The sequence below is a fragment of the Macrosteles quadrilineatus genome, unplaced genomic scaffold (assembly GCF_028750875.1).
Source record: "Macrosteles quadrilineatus isolate MER2022 unplaced genomic scaffold, UCM_ALF_1.0 Scaffold_2__2_contigs__length_208266976, whole genome shotgun sequence".
In the NCBI taxonomy this organism is placed as follows: Eukaryota; Metazoa; Arthropoda; class Insecta; order Hemiptera; family Cicadellidae; genus Macrosteles; species Macrosteles quadrilineatus.
In genome coordinates this window covers 115609638-115633307 of record NW_026542595.1, presented here as the reverse complement: position 1 = coordinate 115633307, position 23670 = coordinate 115609638, and the positions used below count along the sequence as shown (strand labels likewise).

Sequence of the window (23670 nt, the reverse complement as noted above, 5' to 3'; positions counted from 1 at the left end):
TCACTGTAAAAACACTCAACGATCTTTTAAACTAATTTTCATTTATGACAACTTTTTCACAATTTCTACACTTTTATGTGATATATAATAGACTTGTTGGATAAATAATTATTGTATACGTCTTTTAATGCTATACAACAAGTCTAAAACGTAAACTTTTACAATCTCTTATTACTTTAAATGTGGGTTTTGGATAATATTAAAATACATAAATAACAATTTGTTATAACTAATTATTGGTAAACATATTGATATAAATAGTTTTAATTGTTCTATGAATATTAGATTGAATATGAATATACATTTTAAGTGTTCATTTTATTATTATTTTATTATTTATTGCACAGTGACCTGAAGGAAAAACAAGCAATTCATAGGAAATAAATTACACAAAAGTCATTATCAGCTACATTAAAATCAATAATAAGTTTGGTGTTTATTTTTCGATTTCTTAACGTCTGTATTTTTCTACATACATTTATTATAAAGATCGTTTTTAGTAGCCCTTTAAATTATACATTATAATTAATTGTATAATATTTTAAGCTTCTTTGGTGACAGAATTGATTTCAGATAGCGCAAGTAGTTAAAAATGAAAAATTTTAAACTGGTTTTTAAGGTTTACTTTTAAGTCAGTTTGTATCTGATTTCCAACAAATGATTTCTCCATTTCTCCAGAATAGCACAAAATAAGCAGTAGCATACTCATCGAACCGCGTATTCAAATGTCAGAAACATTCAACAATTCCCTTCGGATGACCCATAAGGATAAAATATCTTTAAACATCATTTGATAAACGATTTTTGCTCATTATATATCTGAAAACACAAAAAATAGTAAAATAACACTTGTAATAACTTATACTATTTACTCATAAGACGGTAAATACAGATAAAAGATTGTACGTGATGATCGATTTCACCTATTGGGTCTGATGATGATTGGAGTGTCCAATCGAAATCGACCACCACTTTCCATCTTTTATACGTATTTACCGTCTTGTGAGTAAACTAATTAAACTTAATTAGCCTAACTTAAGATGGAAGGTTGCCTTTGTTTTATATTATATATGTCGACGTGAGTTGTTTTGAAAAACATATGTTGTAATATGAAAAACGCTCAAGAATAAAGACGATTATCATTTCATTTCATTCATTTAAACAGTTTAAGTGTAAATATATTATTAAAAGTTTTTTTAACGTATTTTTGTGCTTTCAGGTAATTTAATAACAATTACTATACTGATATAGAAGTTATTCATGTACAAAAAAATATTTGAAAAATCATTGATACTATATATACATATTTGGATTCAAACAGAATATCAAACTGAACCTATTCCGAAAATCTGTAAAACCTCCCGATTGACGAGGCTTCGCAAAAACTAAACTCACTAATGAAATAACTCATCAGCCGTTTAAACACGCACTGTTTATTTGTAGCGGGAAACGCTAGCAATAAACAGTGAAATTTGGCGCGAATAAACAAGCATTTGGCGGGACAGTGTAAAACGTCACACGGACAGACAAATCAAAAATAGCGATTAGTTGTCATTGTCAGTGCTGTAGTTAGTGTAATTCAGTAATTGGTGGCAGTGTTGGTGTCGGGGGTGGTTTTGGAGGGGGGTGTTCGTTTTACATAAATAAATACCCGCGCAAATGTACGACCCACGGCTCACCACTGGCTTAGCGTTCATCGGCGTTTTATTATAATTTACACGATTGTTGGAATTTATATAGCTTGTAGTGTATAATTTGGGTAATTTAGTAAAATATTTGTATAATTTTACTAGTATTTTTGTATGTTTTAAAATGTTTACTTTATATGTATTTATAATTACATGAATGAGTTGTTGCAAGCGCTACAAAGGCTTTTGTAGTACGTCCAAAGTTTTCAAATATGGGCAATATAAATAAGTGTGTGTACAGTTCGTCATTGGATTTTGTACTTTTAATATACTGAAAACTGCCTTACAACAAAAATAATCATATATTTTCTACTTAATTCCAATGAGCTTATGATTATTAGCACAGAAAACATACTACCCTAGTATGTTTTCTGTTATTAGGTTGATTTGTTAATAATTTGTTTATGTCGATTCGTTATAAACATTATTTTATCTACGAGCCCTTTATCATACTAGATATATCTTTAACAACCGAATAATAGTTTAATTCGCTCAAAAAACCAAGTCCTTATTAAGATCATTAAGATTACTTATAATTATTCTACATACTCCTTTGACGGAGAAAATGTATAGGAAATACATTAATTTTATATTGATTAGCTTTAAGATTTTCATTTAAGTTTGCACGTGAAACAAAGATAAATAAAATTAACTTTGTAAACTTTATCCCGCAGGAAATATTAACCTTTACAGTACACAGCTAAATTTACCAAAAAATAATATGTAAATCGTTTAGTCATTAACAAAGCACTACAGTAACCGAAAACTGGAATCAAATCATTTAGATTTTGGAATATAATTAGAATACCACTTGCAGCATCCAAATTTAGAGGTATAATAAATAGCAGTATATTCCCTAACACATTTAAACGCACGCACTACCCTCAAAATGTAATATGTATACGTGTTTAGTGTTCTCGTCCGCAAATGTGACATCTCATAATTATATTCTGCAAAAAACTTCGCCGATTGGGAATTTGCGCTCGCTGACACCAAACATAAACATTGTCGAGTTCATTATAAATAAATAAATCTGGATATCACAACATATCGTTGATGTCATTAGTAGCGACGAAAAAACCCGGGTATTTATCGAGGATATCACTGATAATTATCGTCATTCTGAAATCTGTGTTGCTTTATTATCACGTTTGAAAAGTAAAGTACACATTTTTATCCAGGGTAAAAAACAATTTATTTAAATATAAACAAGTTAATAAAATATTAAACTGTTTTGATGTTTCATTTAAGCCCTCCATTCCCACAACGATTGTTAAAGGATTTGCAATTTTTCTATTTTTTAATTAATTGTGTTTTTTAACTAATTATAAAATAGATAAGTAACTACTAATACTAACACACGTGGATTTTTGTCACACCAAGCTGGAAATGGTAATGGTATAGCATAATTTATGCCCTCGTCCAATATAATATCTTGGTATGAGATACTAAAAGTAAAATAGAAATTGATACATGCTCAATAAGACTCAAACTAACTTTTCTTTCAGCAAGAGATTGACTTCAACTGGTCTGTATAAATCACAACTCAACCATAAAACCATCTCTTCCATTGTTCCTTTTACGTATATAAGTGTGAAAATCTTTGAAAATAAAATTAAAAAAGGAAATGAATTAAATCATCAAACTTAACGTTTAACAGACAAGTTAAATGTAACTTCCCGTTAGAATGAGAAGTTTAAGTAGCTCACGCCTGTCACATTTCTACAGTGACGTTACGTTTCATAAGTCTTTGAATTAAACTTCTAGGAAGGAATAATAAATTGGAACCTTGAGTCTGACAGCGATATCGCGATTTCATTACTTCTCAAAGATTTCTTTCAGTAACTTCAAAAATGAAAAGTATCATAACTTTGCCAATCTCTGATTTGAATTCAAATATTGTACATTGTTGCTTTTAGAGGTTTTAGAGTGTTTTGTCTGTAGAAGTTGTATGTCTTAAATAAATATGTAATCTTTTTAGGACATAGTGCATAAATAAATCTTATTGGTTTCAACAGTTTTTGACATCAATAAATTAACAATAAAAACCATCAACTCAAACTTCATCTGAAATGGACATAACCGAAATCATTCTTCAGCTGATTCATGATATATGATAACTATATAGATCCATCTTTAATCAATGCCATTTAGGATAACTTCTTCTGCAATTAAATCCAAACCTTTTGTCTGACCTCATTCTTCCATTGTTCTTTCATTTTGATCCTTAAGTGATCACTGACGCAAACTCCTTAAAAGGAGCGAGGGATATCTCCAGTAGCTTTTTAACGGTTTCTAGACTAGACTAAATGCCTTTAGCTTTAGTGGTTTTGGTTAAAGAAATCAGCTGTTCGTCAGTAACAGTAACTGGCTGGGTAGCTGAGTGGTTATAGTGCTCGCCTATTAATCAAAAGGTCTCCGGTTCGATCCTGTGAAAAGCCAGTAGCTTTTTGATCGTTCGAAAGTGGACCCAGCTGTTCCTGATCATTGGGCTTTAAATAAATGATCCTGACTAATGAAACCGCTGATCTTAGTCAGTAACAAAGCTATAGTAGTTCGGCCGCTAAGAAAGCGACCTCCTCTAGCATTGGTTTAGCATTAGCGCGCAGGTCGTTTTCTATGCGGCCGAACTACACACCATTCCATGGTGGAAGTAAATACACCATTCTACACTCATCCTTAACTCATATTTGGGTTAAAATACGCACCTAGGTGGCGTCCCCATCTCAACGATTGATTATTGATTTGATTATTATTGATTAACATAGATGTCATTTCGACCAATCCTTAGTCATATTTGCCTTAATATATGCTCCCTGGTGTGTTGTCGAGGAAATCAAGATGATTCCAACACCAAAGTTCAACTTAGTTCTCCAGTACAGATTACCACCATCTTCTAGAGGTTTTCTAATACAAACCTCGGTTTCAGGTGTGGTTCCAGAACCGGAGGGCCAAGTTCCGGAAGCAGGAGCGGCTGGCGCAGCAAAAGGCGTCGTCCCAAGGTGAAGGGTCACCAGGGGTCAAGTCGGAGGTCAAGGTCAAGGAGCTCAAACCTTCAACCCCCAACTCACCACCTCAGGACGTCAAACCTGTCAATGGCTCCGGTATGTAAATCACCCTTTATTACAGAAAACATACTACTATAATAGTACTATTGTAGTACTATAATCCTTATATATAATACGTGAAGGCGATTTCTACGAAACACTACTCCTCCGTCAATAATGGACGGATTTTTACAAACGATGTGTCACAATTAAGTATTTTTTGTGTAGACGCCCCCTTTCACCAATTTCTGCAATAAAAGTCCTAGGGCTTTGCCCCACAGGCCATCAAAATCCCCATGTATTTCTTATGAAGAAAAGATTATGTTTACTTAAACAGAGGAATATTTGTAATAATTACAGCTGTTCTTAGATACAATAAGAGCGTTCGTTTCCAGTTTGGATAACTGGAGTGGAGTGAACGTTCGTTTTCAGAATGAGTTCAGTTCATTTATACTTTCGATAACTGGTGTGGAGTGATTGATTATTGATCTTTGAGTTGACTCTTTTTAAGTCATCGAAAATTATGACTGTTATTCGTTTTGAAATAACGCCTGCAACAATTTGCAACGAATTCGAGCAACAGGTGCACTAGTAGTACTATAGTAGTACTATAATAGTACTATAGTAGTACTGTAGTAGTAGTAATAGTAGTATGTTTTCTGTGTCTTTACGCTCTCCACTGTCAAGGGTTGTAATAAATGCTGAATACGTATTCCCATGTTAAAGTTGGCACCGGTTTTAAAATCAAAATCGTCGTAGTTTATGTGAGCCACCGACAGATTGTTCTGATCTAAATCACTAATTTCTGTCGAATAATGGAATGACTTATGTTGAGCTAAGCAACTGTTACGACCAATCAACTTGGTCAGCAACAAATATGGTAGAAAATGGAACTTCATGCCATAGCGCATTCTGTGCCTGGCTCACATAACTGTATTATTTTTAAATAAAAAAAAAATGGTGACAGCTGTTCCATATAGATGGGATGTCTACTTCAGTATCCAATAGTCAATGGGCTTACAAGTAGGAAGTAGAAAAAAGAAATGGAAAAAAACTGTGCACATAAAAAATTGTTACAGATAGATTTAGAAGCCGTTCAATGTTGAAAATGAACGATTAAGTTAGTTAATTGTCAGAGTAGTTAATTAGATGTGTAATTTACTTCTTTAACGATAATTCCTAATTTAATCTAAAATATTGGAAAGTACAGTAGACGGTGCGGCGCGTCGCGCCATATATTAACCCTACGCAAAATGCATTCTGCACTCATTTTGCCTATTTTCGCCTGGCTTATATTATAATATTCTGTATATCAGTACGTTATAATATTTGTCCACTTTTTTCACATTTTGGTAGTCGGGGTTTAAAATGCGATTTATAATTAACCTTGAATTGCTATTTTCATTATTTCTTAGTTGGTATAAAGAGGGACACAGCGTAATTCGATTGGTTGCTTGTATAATAATAAAATTGGCAAAACAGTTAAACATGGGAATGGAATTTCTACAAAATATAAACACTCAAGGGAATTTAGATATTTTGCAGAACACTAATAAAATGTTTAACACATTTATTAATTGCTTTAATCAAATATATTTTCTCTAACATGTAAATTAACAGTTTGAGTTTTTTTATTTGTTTTAGCCACACTTATCTGGCAGATGGATTGCACGTTTACAATTGTTTTTGATCATCATTTTGTAAATTTTATAAATTGAGTGTTCTATAATCAAAAAGAATTGCCCACCACTATCTTTTTATTCCTTTTGTTTGTCTTCATTTACCTGTAGTCTCGTGAAAAATTAAGCTAATTTCATCTATTTACCACATCAAAAAATCTCAAACAGACAATCTGTGTTCAAGGAGAGAGTGTTGTTTTTTGTTCTTGTAAACGCAAATGTTATAAGGCTACATCTTATTACAAATTGGTATTACAACACTGTTTGATGAGATATGGTCGCACTTCTGTTCTTCTCTCTTTCACATCCTAGTACGCTAGCTCCAGCCCGGAACTGTTTTACACATTACTTACAACCCCAATATGAATGTTAGATTAGTGTTCGTTTAGTATTGTGAAACTTTGTTACGGATTAAGCTACTTATGAAGCCAGAAATATTTAATAAAGGCTAAATGATTAAACAGGTAAATTCTTAATACTTTAAGTACTTTAGTACTCTTAGGTACTTTAATAGTTTGAAATGGTGACGAATGTAGGTGTGTTAGTGAATGGAGAGTTTAGGAAGATTGGCTCCGATATTTACACTCTGTAACCACTAACTCACTCCAATCCACATCCAAATGTCAGTCGAATCCAATCCGTCTAACTACTGCGACGATCCCGCACTTAACCTAATGCGTTTAAAAGTTAATTACGGCTGCATAGAGTGCAGCACCGGCCGGGCGCATGTGCGCATCTGACGCTAATGGATAAGAACGATCGTCCAAGCAATTTTCTAGATTAAACGTCAACCGGGGGGGGGGGAGCGCAACAGATAGCCGGCAAAAATGATCGAGAGAGTAGTCCGTTCCGGCGTTCCGCGTCGATGAAATATGGGACAGGGAACAGCCGGACCGGGCCACTTTGTCTTGGAAAACTGGTATCAATCTTTCCGATTTGACGTTCACTTGAATAAATCACCTTTTATTCGGTTCGATTTTGAGGAGGGTTGTATATGGATTGAATATCCAAAGGTTCAATATGTGAATTTATTTAATTTTATAAACAACGGTTTTGTCCGCTTATTATTTGTGCAGTTTTACTATATAATTGGATACCGTCTAAGACTTAGTATTATTAGTATCCTATGTTACGTTTTGTTGATAATCATTAATTGAAAGTTTATAAATATTGCTTCTGTGTTGAGAAATCGATCCAGTTTGTAATTGGAACAGCAAAAAAAAACTTGGGTACAAAGATATTTTAGTACTATTTATTAACGTTTCTACTTCAATATTTTTTAGGCATGACAGCCTACTTATTTTGATATAAATACCACATTGAGATAAAACATGAATGTACTCATATGTGAATTGTAGCTAAATTACTTTTAATATTTATTAATTACTGTATTTTCAAAAATAATATTTAAATTTAATGAAATATAAATTAGTGAAGAAGAAAAACTATATTCAAAAATACCATTATAAAATTAAATAGTGTCTAGGTAGGAAATATTTCTTTTGTACTGTCCAGTGTCCAGGTGTGAAGTAATTGTTGGAAGGAAAGCTAAAGAAAAGGAAGAAAATGTGCTTGTGGTGGAAGATATAGAGAGAGATGGATGTGGGAGCCAAGTCTCCAGTGATTTAAATATCCAAAATTGAAAATTAACATTCAGAATACATATAAATATTGAATATAAAGAGACATAAAGAAAGAAGATAATCACTATTCAACAAATTGGTAATATCAACTTTAATTAACACTTCAAAAACTCATCATCAATTTACAACCACCATCACACCACATTGTGAATTGACTAAATTCAAGTGACTTTCAATTAAGAACTTATATAGCCTAAATTTTTTTATTCTCATTATTAGCCTATCTCATATTATTTAGCCTATATTAGTACTGTATAAATTAAGTTAATCAGCCTATCAGAATTCCATACCCGGCACGAACCAACCCCTAGATTTAAGATAATTTGCTCTCCAAATTGTTATCTAGCCTAGCCCATCAAAAACTTAGACCAAAATATATTTCACTGTCATAGCCTAGCCCAATGAGATTGTTAATAGCTATAGAACCTAAATATATTTTATTGTAACTTCATTGTAATTTTATTATCTAATTTAAGTAAATTCATATTTTGAAATTCATTAATAAAGAGGAGTAGGTTGCAAAATGGCGTCCCAACGAGTGGGCTATTGAAAATTCTGATCTAGGCCTAACCTACGATTAACCTACACAATTTAAGATAGGCCCTAGTAACCAAATTAACACACAACTAACAAACCTTCAAATACACAAATAAAAAGTATATGCAACAACACAGGGAATAATCATTTATTTAATCAATATGAGTGACGATGACAAAAGGTACAATTTACGACCAAAGCCGAAGTTATCGTGGAAGGCAGCCGAAAATAATTTGCGTTACAATACCGACAGTTAATCAGACCCAGACGATAATTGTGGCGAATTAGCAAATGCTAATAAGCAAGATAATTTTGTGAACACCGTAAACAACATACAATCAAACGACATGAATACACAGCACAACGAAGGACACAATCTACAAGAAAATATTCATACACAAAGCATCACTAGAACAGCAACAGACAACACAGCAGCAGACGCACAAGACAACGCCGCCATGACATCCGCATCGAATTCACACCAGCCAATGGGAACACTGGGAATGGTGGAACGAGAACTGGACACAGCAGAAGGACTTGACATAGAGGAGAAGAAGAACGGCGGAGATGAATTGTCACAACAGCAGACAGACAAATCAGCTGATGTGAGTGACGTCACTATGAAAGCCACCACACTGACATCGAATGAACATACGACTGGAGTCACAGACATCGCATCACTGCCTCTAACAGCTGCGAGTGAAATAAATATGAATGATTCTATTCTTCAATTAATGCGAATGGTTCAACAGAATAATGCATTAATAATTTCACAACACGACACATTAAAATTAGAAATACAATCTGAAATGTCAGAAATAAAATTACAAAATGATAATTTAAAATCAGAAATTCAGCGTGAAATCAAACAGTGCCAGATTTCCCTTGAAGAAAAAATCACCTCTGTTAAAACCAACCAAGAAAACATGCGTAAGGAAATGGATCAGATACAAATAACTCAGATTCAACATTCCAAAGAGATCCTTACAATGAAAGAAACGTTTAAAGCAGAAATATATGAATGTGATACCAAAATACGTGAAAATTTAATCCAAGACTTAGAAGAACAAAAATCCAAAATGAAGTCCATGATAATCCAAAATAATTCTCAAACTCTTGAAAAAGTGAATTTGGAAATACAAAAACAAAAATATGATATTCATTCACAGATAAACCAATTCAGGTTGGAACATGAACAACTTATAACAGCAAAATCAAAACAAAATGACCATGAAATACAAAATTCACTGATCGTTATTAAAAATCAAGGTCAAGAAATTTCAGCTATCCAACAGAATCTACAAAAACAAAGTGAGGAGATTATTAAAATAAAACAAAATATCACTAAACATGAACAAGTAACATCGTCCCCTCAACATATCTATGTTACATGTAACGGAAACTCCGGAATCGTGTCAGATATGACATTACCAAAATTCAATGGTAGAGGACATAACCCTAAAGAGTTCATTGCCAAATTATATAAATATTACAAGAAAAGTCTCCTTAAAAAGAATCCAAACGATGACGATGTTGAATTTTTAACTGACCTTATTGAAAATAGCCTAGAAAATCACGCTGCACGTTGGTTTAACCTAGTGAAACGTGACGTAAGTAATTGGGAATGTTTCCAAAACATGTTCGAAAGCAAATACTGGAATAAAGACACACAACGAGGAATCAGACAAAGACTGGAATCTGAAAAATATCGTAACAATGGTAATCTTTCACGATCTGAATATTTTGTCGAACGTGTCCTCACACTACAATCATTGACACCACCCCTTGATGAAGAAGAAATAGTGGATTGCCTGTGCGAACATTTCGAAGAACTAATCCAGAATGCACGACGAGTACAAAATATAACTACTATCCAAGGGTTTGAAGCCTTACTTTTACGGGAAGACATCAAAGATCAACAGAAGAAAAATCAACATAAACCATACATCTCAAACTTACATCAAAATCCGCAAAACAAATTCAACGAGCAATCACGAAGAAATGAAGATTATAATGATCCACATAAGAAAGAATGGAGGGGATCAGATTCAAATCGAAACCGTTACGATAATAGAGCCTATGTTCCAAAGAACCAATACTACCGGACAGCACCTCAACCAAATGATCACCCTTATAATAGATATAACGACCGTAGGACAAATAATTATCAACCATCAGCGAATAACCAGCAAAGTTCCAAACCCAATTACCACGTTAATCAAAATGACAGAAGGCGATATCCTACCCATGAACAAAAACAAATATGCCACATGACTATCGAACGAAGTCCAAATCAACCAAATATTTCCCCAACAACTCCTAACGAATATAAAGAGCCTTTAAACTGTTAGGCACTGTCGATAATAGTTGCCTACAATCAACATCAGAATCTAAATTAAATGAACAAAGATCTTCAGTGCCAAATATTAACAAAATCGGATTAAGTAGGCAAATTAATAATTATAAACCAAATGACGAAGACGCTCAAACTATATGTAATATCTATTGTGACCGAGAATTCCTACTTACAGAAGAACCAAGTCTTAATGAACAATGCTCATTAAAACAAATTCCAATTCATTATCCAGAAATCAAAATTAAAATTAATAATATTTCTGTAAATGCTCTTATTGATACAGGTTCAAACGTAACGTGTATGTCTGAAAATTGGTACTCTGAGAACCAAATAAACATTGGCCGTCATGAACAATTACCAGTTGTCGGTACAAGTATTAAAACCGCTGTAAATGATAAATCAAAGAAAATATCAAAAATAATAATGTTGCCAATCACCATAGATAATCAAATCACGAACATTCAAATGTTGATTGTACCCAATTTAGTAAGACCTATTATATTCGGAATGGACGTGTTAAGCTTATGGAAAACTGTTATGGATTTCAATCAAGAACAAATAATAATAAATATAAATGATTCACAGAAAATATTAAAGTTTAACAAAGTTAGTACAGAAGGGATATTATGTCATATAATAAAAGAAAAGTGTAATAAAATAGCCAACAATCTTAACAAATCACATATAACTTATTTTCATCCAGGCGATTTAGTACTCATAAGAAATCATCCTCTTTCAAATTTAGCGCAAGGCGAGACTGCCAAACTATTTGAAGTGTATGAAGGACCATTCAAGATTAGCAGAGTGTTAGGATCATCGACATACTTCATTAGTAGCTTAGAAAACCCAGAAGAATTCGGTCCATACCACATTTCTTCAATCAAGAAGTATTTTCCCCCCATGAACAACGAAAATGTTTAATTCCCTTTCCTGTTCTCTGAAAATCAAGTGCATAAACAATCTTTTAGTGAAAATGACCGTATTGTTTAAAAGACAATTATAGTGCTCAAGATAAACTTTTATAAAAGATGAGAGGACTGTGTGTTCAGTGGTGATAAACTGATAGACAATAGGAAATGGTTAATTCCCACACACTCACACATCACAAATATATAGACACAAAACCACTTTATGTTTTCCACTGTTTCTGTTCTTTACCACTGTTTGTTTGTAATAATAATACTAGGGTTGCTTTCAGAGAGGTGAAAGCCAGTTGAGCGGAACAAACGTGATTTGATATTTGTATAAAAGTAACTAAATGTAAAAAATCAATAGATGCTGGTTTTATTGATTAAAATTATAATAATTCAGACTTGTTTTTACTACATCTTGTTATTCAGATACCTCTTCCAAAAGTGCATTATAGTAGTTTTGACCAGGAAAATATTATCAGTTTATTTGGTGCAACACAAATAAACAACTCGATCACCTACCTATAACCATAGATAAAACATACTCGCTATAACCTACACTTTACCTCCCAAATCTAACCTTATTTCAAAACATGTAGTCACGAATACTCATAAACCCCGACCTACCTTCCCCACATGCCTAAATTAGACCAGTGTTCAATCTACGTTTTATTAATAAGTGTAATAACTTACTGCACCGTCGATGTAATTCAACATAATATAACCTGTGATGTACTATCGGATTAAATATCGATTTCGATTCGGTTCAATATATCGCTTATTAAATCCTGATTTCTAACATTGGCTGTTTCTGATCAGCTGGCAACACAAATAGGTTCCCAAGAAAGTAGTCACTGGTTCTCTTGTTTACATTTTTCTTGTAAACAAAAAACTGTCATATGGCTACTTTAGTCCCATAAGCCTAATGTTAAAATTTGGAAATTTTAAGTTCGTTTTAAATTGCATTAGCATTATCTAATTGAAATTTGTTTGTTTATTAACCATCTCACTATTAGTCTAAGTAATCTTGTTAAGTTTAGCTGAAATGTGTTCTGCCGTTATTGAGTGATGTTGCTTTATTTGTTGCATTGAAGTTGATCCCAAAGAGCTACGCTCGCTTCGCTCGCTCCGCTCAATTATTAATCATGTTTTGTTGTGTTAACGTCCCATGTTATGTTTTATCAGGTTATATTTATGTTTTCAATGTTTGTTTTTATTCTAGATAAAAAAAAGGGTTCTGTTTATGTAAATTAGTTAAGTTGTCATACATTCATTCATTATCTTATCGAAATAATTTTCTGTTGATTCATCACCATACCATCATTTCTGAGGGGATATTGAGATAAAACATGAATGTACTCATATGTGAATTGTAGCTAAATTACTTTTAATATTTATTAATTACTGTATTTTCAAAAATAATATTTAAATTTAATGAAATATAAATTAGTGAAGAAGAAAAACTATATTCAAAAATACCATTCTAAAATTAAATAGTGTCTAGGTAGGAAATATTTCTTTTGTACTGTCCAGTGTCCAGGTGTGAAGTAATTGTTGGAAGGAAAGCTAAAGAAAAGGAAGAAAATGTGCTTGTGGTGGAAGATATAGAGAGAGATGGATGTGGGAGCCAAGTCTCCAGTGATTTAAATATCCAAAATTGAAAATTAACATTCAGAATACATATAAATATTGAATATAAAGAGACATAAAGAAAGAAGATAATCACTATTCAACAAATTGGTAATATCAACTTTAATTAACACTTCAAAAACTCATCATCAATTTACAACCACCATCACACCACATTGTGAATTGACTAAATTCAAGTGACTTTCAATTAAGAACTTATATAGCCTAAATTTTTTTATTCTCATTATTAGCCTATCTCATATTATTTAGCCTATATTAGTACTGTATAAATTAAGTTAATCAGCCTATCAGAATTCCATACCCGGCACGAACCAACCCCTAGATTTAAGATAATTTGCTCTCCAAATTGTTATCTAGCCTAGCCCATCAAAAACTTAGACCAAAATATATTTCACTGTCATAGCCTAGCCCAATGAGATTGTTAATAGCTATAGAACCTAAATATATTTTATTGTAACTTCATTGTAATTTTATTATCTAATTTAAGTAAATTCATATTTTGAAATTCATTAATAAAGAGGAGTAGGTTGCAAAATGGCGTCCCAACGAGTGGGCTATTGAAAATTCTGATCTAGGCCTAACCTACGATTAACCTACACAATTTAAGATAGGCCCTAGTAACCAAATTAACACACAACTAACAAACCTTCAAATACACAAATAAAAAGTATATGCAACAACACAGGGAATAATCATTTATTTAATCAATATGAGTGACGATGACAAAAGGTACAATTTACGACCAAAGCCGAAGTTATCGTGGAAGGCAGCCGAAAATAATTTGCGTTACAATACCGACAGTGAATCAGACCCAGACGATAATTGTGGCGAATTAGCAAATGCTAATAAGCAAGATAATTTTGTGAACACCGTAAACAACATACAATCAAACGACATGAATACACAGCACAACGAAGGACACAATCTACAAGAAAATATTCATACACAAAGCATCACTAGAACAGCAACAGACAACACAGCAGCAGACGCACAAGACAACGCCGCCATGACATCCGCATCGAATTCACACCAGCCAATGGGAACACTGGGAATGGTGGAACGAGAACTGGACACAGCAGAAGGACTTGACATAGAGGAGAAGAAGAACGGCGGAGATGAATTGTCACAACAGCAGACAGACAAATCAGCTGATGTGAGTGACGTCACTATGAAAGCCACCACACTGACATCGAATGAACATACGACTGGAGTCACAGACATCGCATCACTGCCTCTAACAGCTGCGAGTGAAATAAATATGAATGATTCTATTCTTCAATTAATGCGAATGGTTCAACAGAATAATGCATTAATAATTTCACAACACGACACATTAAAATTAGAAATACAATCTGAAATGTCAGAAATAAAATTACAAAATGATAATTTAAAATCAGAAATTCAGCGTGAAATCAAACAGTGCCAGATTTCCCTTGAAGAAAAAATCACCTCTGTTAAAACCAACCAAGAAAACATGCGTAAGGAAATGGATCAGATACAAATAACTCAGATTCAACATTCCAAAGAGATCCTTACAATGAAAGAAACGTTTAAAGCAGAAATATATGAATGTGATACCAAAATACGTGAAAATTTAATCCAAGACTTAGAAGAACAAAAATCCAAAATGAAGTCCATGATAATCCAAAATAATTCTCAAACTCTTGAAAAAGTGAATTTGGAAATACAAAAACAAAAATATGATATTCATTCACAGATAAACCAATTCAGGTTGGAACATGAACAACTTATAACAGCAAAATCAAAACAAAATGACCATGAAATACAAAATTCACTGATCGTTATTAAAAATCAAGGTCAAGAAATTTCAGCTATCCAACAGAATCTACAAAAACAAAGTGAGGAGATTATTAAAATAAAACAAAATATCACTAAACATGAACAAGTAACATCGTCCCCTCAACATATCTATGTTACATGTAACGGAAACTCCGGAATCGTGTCAGATATGACATTACCAAAATTCAATGGTAGAGGACATAACCCTAAAGAGTTCATTGCCAAATTATATAAATATTACAAGAAAAGTCTCCTTAAAAAGAATCCAAACGATGACGATGTTGAATTTTTAACTGACCTTATTGAAAATAGCCTAGAAAATCACGCTGCACGTTGGTTTAACCTAGTGAAACGTGACGTAAGTAATTGGGAATGTTTCCAAAACATGTTCGAAAGCAAATACTGGAATAAAGACACACAACGAGGAATCAGACAAAGACTGGAATCTGAAAAATATCGTAACAATGGTAATCTTTCACGATCTGAATATTTTGTCGAACGTGTCCTCACACTACAATCATTGACACCACCCCTTGATGAAGAAGAAATAGTGGATTGCCTGTGCGAACATTTCGAAGAACTAATCCAGAATGCACGACGAGTACAAAATATAACTACTATCCAAGGGTTTGAAGCCTTACTTTTACGGGAAGACATCAAAGATCAACAGAAGAAAAATCAACATAAACCATACATCTCAAACTTACATCAAAATCCGCAAAACAAATTCAACGAGCAATCACGAAGAAATGAAGATTATAATGATCCACATAAGAAAGAATGGAGGGGATCAGATTCAAATCGAAACCGTTACGATAATAGAGCCTATGTTCCAAAGAACCAATACTACCGGACAGCACCTCAACCAAATGATCACCCTTATAATAGATATAACGACCGTAGGACAAATAATTATCAACCATCAGCGAATAACCAGCAAAGTTCCAAACCCAATTACCACGTTAATCAAAATGACAGAAGGCGATATCTTACCCATGAACAAAAACAAATATGCCACATGACTATCGAACGAAGTCCAAATCAACCAAATATTTCCCCAACAACTCCTAACGAATATAAAGAGCCTTTAAACTGTTAGGCACTGTCGATAATAGTTGCCTACAATCAACATCAGAATCTAAATTAAATGAACAAAGATCTTCAGTGCCAAATATTAACAAAATCGGATTAAGTAGGCAAATTAATAATTATAAACCAAATGACGAAGACGCTCAAACTATATGTAATATCTATTGTGACCGAGAATTCCTACTTACAGAAGAACCAAGTCTTAATGAACAATGCTCATTAAAACAAATTCCAATTCATTATCCAGAAATCAAAATTAAAATTAATAATATTTCTGTAAATGCTCTTATTGATACAGGTTCAAACGTAACGTGTATGTCTGAAATTGGTACTCTGAGAACCAAATAAACATTGGCCGTCATGAACAATTACCAGTTGTCGGTACAAGTATTAAAACCGCTGTAAATGATAAATCAAAGAAAATATCAAAAATAATAATGTTGCCAATCACCATAGATAATCAAATCACGAACATTCAAATGTTGATTGTACCCAATTTAGTAAGACCTATTATATTCGGAATGGACGTGTTAAGCTTATGGAAAACTGTTATGGATTTCAATCAAGAACAAATAATAATAAATATAAATGATTCACAGAAAATATTAAAGTTTAACAAAGTTAGTACAGAAGGGATATTATGTCATATAATAAAAGAAAAGTGTAATAAAATAGCCAACAATCTTAACAAATCACATATAACTTATTTTCATCCAGGCGATTTAGTACTCATAAGAAATCATCCTCTTTCAAATTTAGCGCAAGGCGAGACTGCCAAACTATTTGAAGTGTATGAAGGACCATTCAAGATTAGCAGAGTGTTAGGATCATCGACATACTTCATTAGTAGCTTAGAAAACCCAGAAGAATTCGGTCCATACCACATTTCTTCAATCAAGAAGTATTTTCCCCCCATGAACAACGAAAATGTTTAATTCCCTTTCCTGTTCTCTGAAAATCAAGTGCATAAACAATCTTTTAGTGAAAATGACCGTATTGTTTAAAAGACAATTATAGTGCTCAAGATAAACTTTTATAAAAGATGAGAGGACTGTGTGTTCAGTGGTGATAAACTGATAGACAATAGGAAATGGTTAATTCCCACACACTCACACATCACAAATATATAGACACAAAACCACTTTATGTTTTCCACTGTTTCTGTTCTTTACCACTGTTTGTTTGTAATAATAATACTAGGGTTGCTTTCAGAGAGGTGAAAGCCAGTTGAGCGGAACAAACGTGATTTGATATTTGTATAAAAGTAACTAAATGTAAAAAATCAATAGATGCTGGTTTTATTGATTAAAATTATAATAATTCAGACTTGTTTTTACTACATCTTGTTATTCAGATACCTCTTCCAAAAGTGCATTATAGTAGTTTTGACCAGGAAAATATTATCAGTTTATTTGGTGCAACACAAATAAACAACTCGATCACCTACCTATAACCATAGATAAAACATACTCGCTATAACCTACACTTTACCTCCCAAATCTAACCTTATTTCAAAACATGTAGTCACGAATACTCATAAACCCCGACCTACCTTCCCCACATGCCTAAATTAGACCAGTGTTCAATCTACGTTTTATTAATAAGTGTAATAACTTACTGCACCGTCGATGTAATTCAACATAATATAACCTGTGATGTACTATCGGATTAAATATCGATTTCGATTCGGTTCAATATATCGCTTATTAAATCCTGATTTCTAACATTGGCTGTTTCTGATCAGCTGGCAACACAAATAGGTTCCCAAGAAAGTAGTCACTGGTTCTCTTGTTTACATTTTTCTTGTAAACAAAAAACTGTCATATGGCTACTTTAGTCCCATAAGCCTAATGTTAAAATTTGGAAATTTTAAGTTCGTTTTAAATTGCATTAGCATTATCTAATTGAAATTTGTTTGTTTATTAACCATCTCACTATTAGTCTAAGTAATCTTGTTAAGTTTAGCTGAAATGTGTTCTGCCGTTATTGAGTGATGTTGCTTTATTTGTTGCATTGAAGTTGATCCCAAAGAGCTACGCTCGCTTCGCTCGCTCCGCTCAATTATTAATCATGTTTTGTTGTGTTAACGTCCCATGTTATGTTTTATCAGGTTATATTTATGTTTTCAATGTTTGTTTTTATTCTAGATAAAAAAAAGGGTTCTGTTTATGTAAATTAGTTAAGTTGTCATACATTCATTCATTATCTTATCGAAATAATTTTCTGTTGATTCATCACCATACCATCATTTCTGAGGGGATATTGAGATAAAACATGAATGTACTCATATGTGAATTGTAGCTAAATTACTTTTAATATTTATTAATTACTGTATTTTCAAAAATAATATTTAAATTTAATGAAATATAAATTAGTGAAGAAGAAAAACTATATTCAAAAATACCATTATAAAATTAAATAGTGTCTAGGTAGGAAATATTTCTTTTGTACTGTCCAGTGTCCAGGTGTGAAGTAATTGTTGGAAGGAAAGCTAAAGAAAAGGAAGAAAATGTGCTTGTGGTGGAAGATATAGAGAGAGATGGATGTGGGAGCCAAGTCTCCAGTGATTTAAATATCCAAAATTGAAAATTAACATTCAGAATACATATAAATATTGAATATAAAGAGACATAAAGAAAGAAGATAATCACTATTCAACAAATTGGTAATATCAACTTTAATTAACACTTCAAAAACTCATCATCAATTTACAACCACCATCACACCACATTGTGAATTGACTAAATTCAAGTGACTTTCAATTAAGAACTTATATAGCCTAAATTTTTTTATTCTCATTATTAGCCTATCTCATATTATTTAGCCTATATTAGTACTGTATAAATTAAGTTAATCAGCCTATCAGAATTCCATACCCGGCACGAACCAACCCCTAGATTTAAGATAATTTGCTCTCCAAATTGTTATCTAGCCTAGCCCATCAAAAACTTAGACCAAAATATATTTCACTGTCATAGCCTAGCCCAATGAGATTGTTAATAGCTATAGAACCTAAATATATTTTATTGTAACTTCATTGTAATTTTATTATCTAATTTAAGTAAATTCATATTTTGAAATTCATTAATAAAGAGGAGTAGGTTGCAACATATTGTTTATAATTGTACTACGAAAACAACGTGTACTCTCTCTATTAAGACAAAATTAATACACATTGTATACCAACCAAATAAAAATGCTAAAATTCCAATTTAATTGTTACATAAATAATGTTGATCATCAAACGTAGATAGTAATTTTATAACAATAATTATTGTATATTTTATTTATTTAATACCATTGTGGCTATGGACTATTCAAACAACACACAGTGAGTGTACGTGATTTCGAAGTATCATAAGAATATTTCATTGATGTTTTCTAGATAAATAAAAAAACTATGTATAAATAACACCACACGTTTGGTTGACTTGTAACATGAAACATTTTGATACTAAGGTAGCTGAGGGGGTATAGTACTGCATAATAATCATAAGGTTGTTGGTTTGTTCTTGAGAAAATCCTTAGCTTTTCTACGGATCGAAACTGGGCTCAGCTGTTCATCTGGATTTGTAAACTAAAACTGCTCCTTGCTGAAGAACCACCAGCTGATCTTACTCAGAAATCTATCATCTCATTTATTTGACACTCCTACATATTGTTGTCCTAAAATACCTACCCTGGTGTTTTAGAATGATACAAATCTCATACACAAAAGTTAACCATATTTTTCTTTTACAGTTAAAATGGCCGAAGACGGGACCAACTCGATATCCTCCACGAAGTGGCCTCTGTCGCACCAGCCTCATCACCAACAGCATCAACCTCCGTGTTCTGTGAACAACACGAGCTCGTTGCTTCAGCAAGCTCACAAAGCTCTGAGCTCGCACCAACAACACCATCACCACCTGAGCTCACCGTTCACGTCACTGCTTGGTACGAACCCAGCAAGCTATCTGTTGGGGCCCGGAGACCACCTGAAAGCAGCCAACCACCTCTTCTAGACCAGAATGCTACTGAGCTGCAGAGAGTTCAATAGCACCTGAGTGTGCAGTCTTTGTGAATACAACCCTGACAGTTGTCTCGTGGGTTTAAGAGACCACCAAGACTGGAGTTGCTTTAAGCTGCAAGAATTTTAAGACACTTTTAAGAACTCGATCTCCAAATACAGGTTCCCTGTAATTTTTTGGGACTTAGAACACTTGAAGACACACTTCAAATTTGGGTGTGACTCTTCTAGTACCTTAATAGGACCTCGAGAACACCTTAAACATTCAAATCACCTTTTCAAAGTAGCTTGAAGCTATAGAAAGGTCTAAAAACCTAAACTTTATCTGAACCTGAGGGTACATCTCTTCCAGTAATCTTCTGGTAACTGGAACCATCACTTCTTTAACGCCAGAGAATTTCTGACCTGCTAAAACGTCAAAGTCACCTAAGGTCTAACTTCACTTATGGGTTCAACCAGTAAATCGTTGGGATCTAAGGCAACATTTGGAAGTATCTTTGTTTTTGATACTTTTAGAGACCTCCCAAAGGTAGCCAATGACGCGTTCAAAATCTAAATATTTCTCTATAGGAAGTTCAAAAGATACCCAAGATATATTCTAACCTGAGGGTACATCTCTTCCAGTAGTTTTCTGGTACCTGAGGACACCCCTTGAATGTATACCAACCACGTATTCAAGTAACTCTGAGCTGAAAAAAAATTAAAGACACCTGAGTTTGACTTAAACCTGTGGGAACATATCTTCCAATAATTTTCTTGGACCAGAGGGACAGTTTGGAAGTAACCAACCACATTTTCCGGACAAGCAAAGATTTGATCTACTCCTGAGATTTATCATTACCTTTCTAGACCACACTTATCTTTTAACTGGCTTTCAATTTAGTTTGCCTATAATTCTGTAAAATGTTGCTAAGGAAACAGATAGTTTTTATAAATTTTCAATTCAAGGTCTACTTATTTTGTAAGTCGTTTAACCAGAAGTTGTATGAGGATGATTTTTGTATGTGTAGATTTAATTAAGAGCTACAGGAAATTTAAATACACTTGAGTTTGTAGGATTGAGAACATTTAGGTTTCAACTGTTACAGGAAAACCATTTGATTTTAAAATAATAATTGCTACGCTTTACTTCGAAAACTAAGCTAAGTATATTTTATAACAGGTTATCAAATAAATGAAACAAATCGCTAAATAATAAGTATTTAAAATATAGGCTTATACAACATTAAAATTTATAAAGCTTCATTGATTGTACCAGCGTGAGGAATTTATTAAGGTTTTGACGATTCTATTTTGATCAAAACCTGATCTGATTCTAATTCAGACTTGAATCAGGAATTGAACGATTTCTAGAATTGAACGAATTGAAACTGATCAGAACATGATTCAGGAATCGTTCCATTTCCTAATTCAGGTCTGAACCATCGATCTCTATTATTAATCGATGGTCTGAACATTTTTTATCAAACCCTGAACAGCGATTTCCATTCTTAAGGAAGAGTAAAGTTAAAAATAGACAAGCTGTAATTCTATTCCCACTGATATTTTTGTCAATATTGAAAATTATATTCTAAAGTGTATGATCTATTTTCAACGAGTGTGTTTTAGGGGAAATCCTTAATACTTTGTTTATAACATAGTTTGTCCTCCATCAGTCTTTTTTGTTCAACCTCAATAAACCTTCATGCAGCTAAATACCCTTAAGACCATTGTTACTGACTCAATAAAATGTAATCATTGTGAATTTTCGTTGTACATATTCTATAAATACGTGTGTTAATACGTCTTTTCTACGGTGTTTAGAAACGATGCGAATATACAGGGAAGTGTGCAGTTATGTTAATATCTAATTGTACATTTGTATGTGTAAATAGTGTATAAATGTGTTTAACTAGGCCCTATATCATTAGTCTAAGTGTATATGTGTGCCTACCATCAACATAATAAAGTCCGTTCCAAAAACTATTTGTGGGTTGTGATTTTCCTAGTTTTTAGCGAATTTCCCATATAAGGAATAAGCTATTACCGTAGTACTCATGGTAATAGCTTATTCCTTATATAATAATAACATATACTGTATATAACTTGTATGGGAATTTTAAATTTACAATTTTCTCTGTAACCATTAGGCGCATAATAACGCTTCAATATACTAAATTATTTGTTTTTTAAGCTCTACAAAATGGTTTGGAAAGAAATTGTGAAATTTCGTGTTCCCATAGTCCGATCATGCTGGTTCACAAACTCGTTCGAATAAATGTAGGTTTACACGTTTGTACCAAGTTTCATCAAAATCGGATCATTTTTGCTCTGCTTAAATTGAAGCGTTATTATGCGCCTAATGATTACAGAGAAATAAAAAAAAATTAAAATTTAAAATTCCTATGTTATTTTTTTAGGGAAAAAGTCAACTGTTGTAGTTTGCTTGTTAATGAACATATTTTGATCAAATTTGGAAAATACATTAATTTCTTACAAAACTACAGTATTAACATTTTACAAGCACTTTTTACCTTACTTACTTACTTTTTTAGGTTGTTGCAGCAAACCTAAGTACTCATTAAACTAATTATATTTAAATAGGGAATAAATGTGGTATTTTTAAGGAGACACTTTAGTGTAAATCCAATCAGGCAAATAGAAATTCGCGAAGTCTGCAGATTCGCTCCGGTGGGGGTATTTTTACATCTTCTATTTCCTAGATATATATAGATTTAATAACATAATAGGTTTCTGTAACATCCCCTTTTCGTCCGTCCTACTTAACCAATTTATACGATTGAGGTTTCATTTGAAAGCTTATGATCCAGCGGGCATAGGAAAAAGACAATTACCTAAGGCTCTCCTAAATTTGTTTTATTTCTGTTTTATTTATTTCTTTTATTGACAATAGAAACATGATTGAGGTACGTAAATTATCATTTCTATGGTATGTATGTGCAATATAAATGTTTTAAACATTTTAAATTACAAGTGTTATTTGTATAGGCCTAATTGCCTCAAACTAACAATCAGATTATATTAAATCTCAGATCACGATTTTTTCTTGGATTTGAGAATTTCAGCTATAAAGTCATTTTAGAAAGGCAAAGGGTTATTGCGTTATTCATTATGCAAAGAAGAGGAATTTTGAACCTTATTAAAATACGCATTTTGCACCAGTGTCCCCTCTTACAAATTCTTTATTTATACTCAAACTCATCATCTTTATTGATTTTTCCCTTAAGAGTTTTCTAAACACAATTTATGAAAATAACGGTT

At 32.8% G+C, this 23670-nt stretch overlaps 1 protein-coding gene across 1 annotated transcript in view; it reads left to right on the top strand.

The window, feature by feature from the left end:
* The window catches only part of LOC128987830 (paired mesoderm homeobox protein 2B-like), a 57988-nt gene extending 35633 nt beyond the window's left edge, over nt 1-22355 (top strand). The window contains exons 3-4 of the mRNA XM_054408866.1: nt 4618-4792; nt 20142-22355. Of these exons, the coding sequence (XP_054264841.1) occupies nt 4618-4792; nt 20142-20404 (438 nt within the window). The 3' untranslated portion in view covers nt 20405-22355. The remainder of the gene's footprint in view (nt 1-4617; nt 4793-20141) is intronic.
* Nucleotides 22356-23670: the final 1315 nt, after the last annotated feature.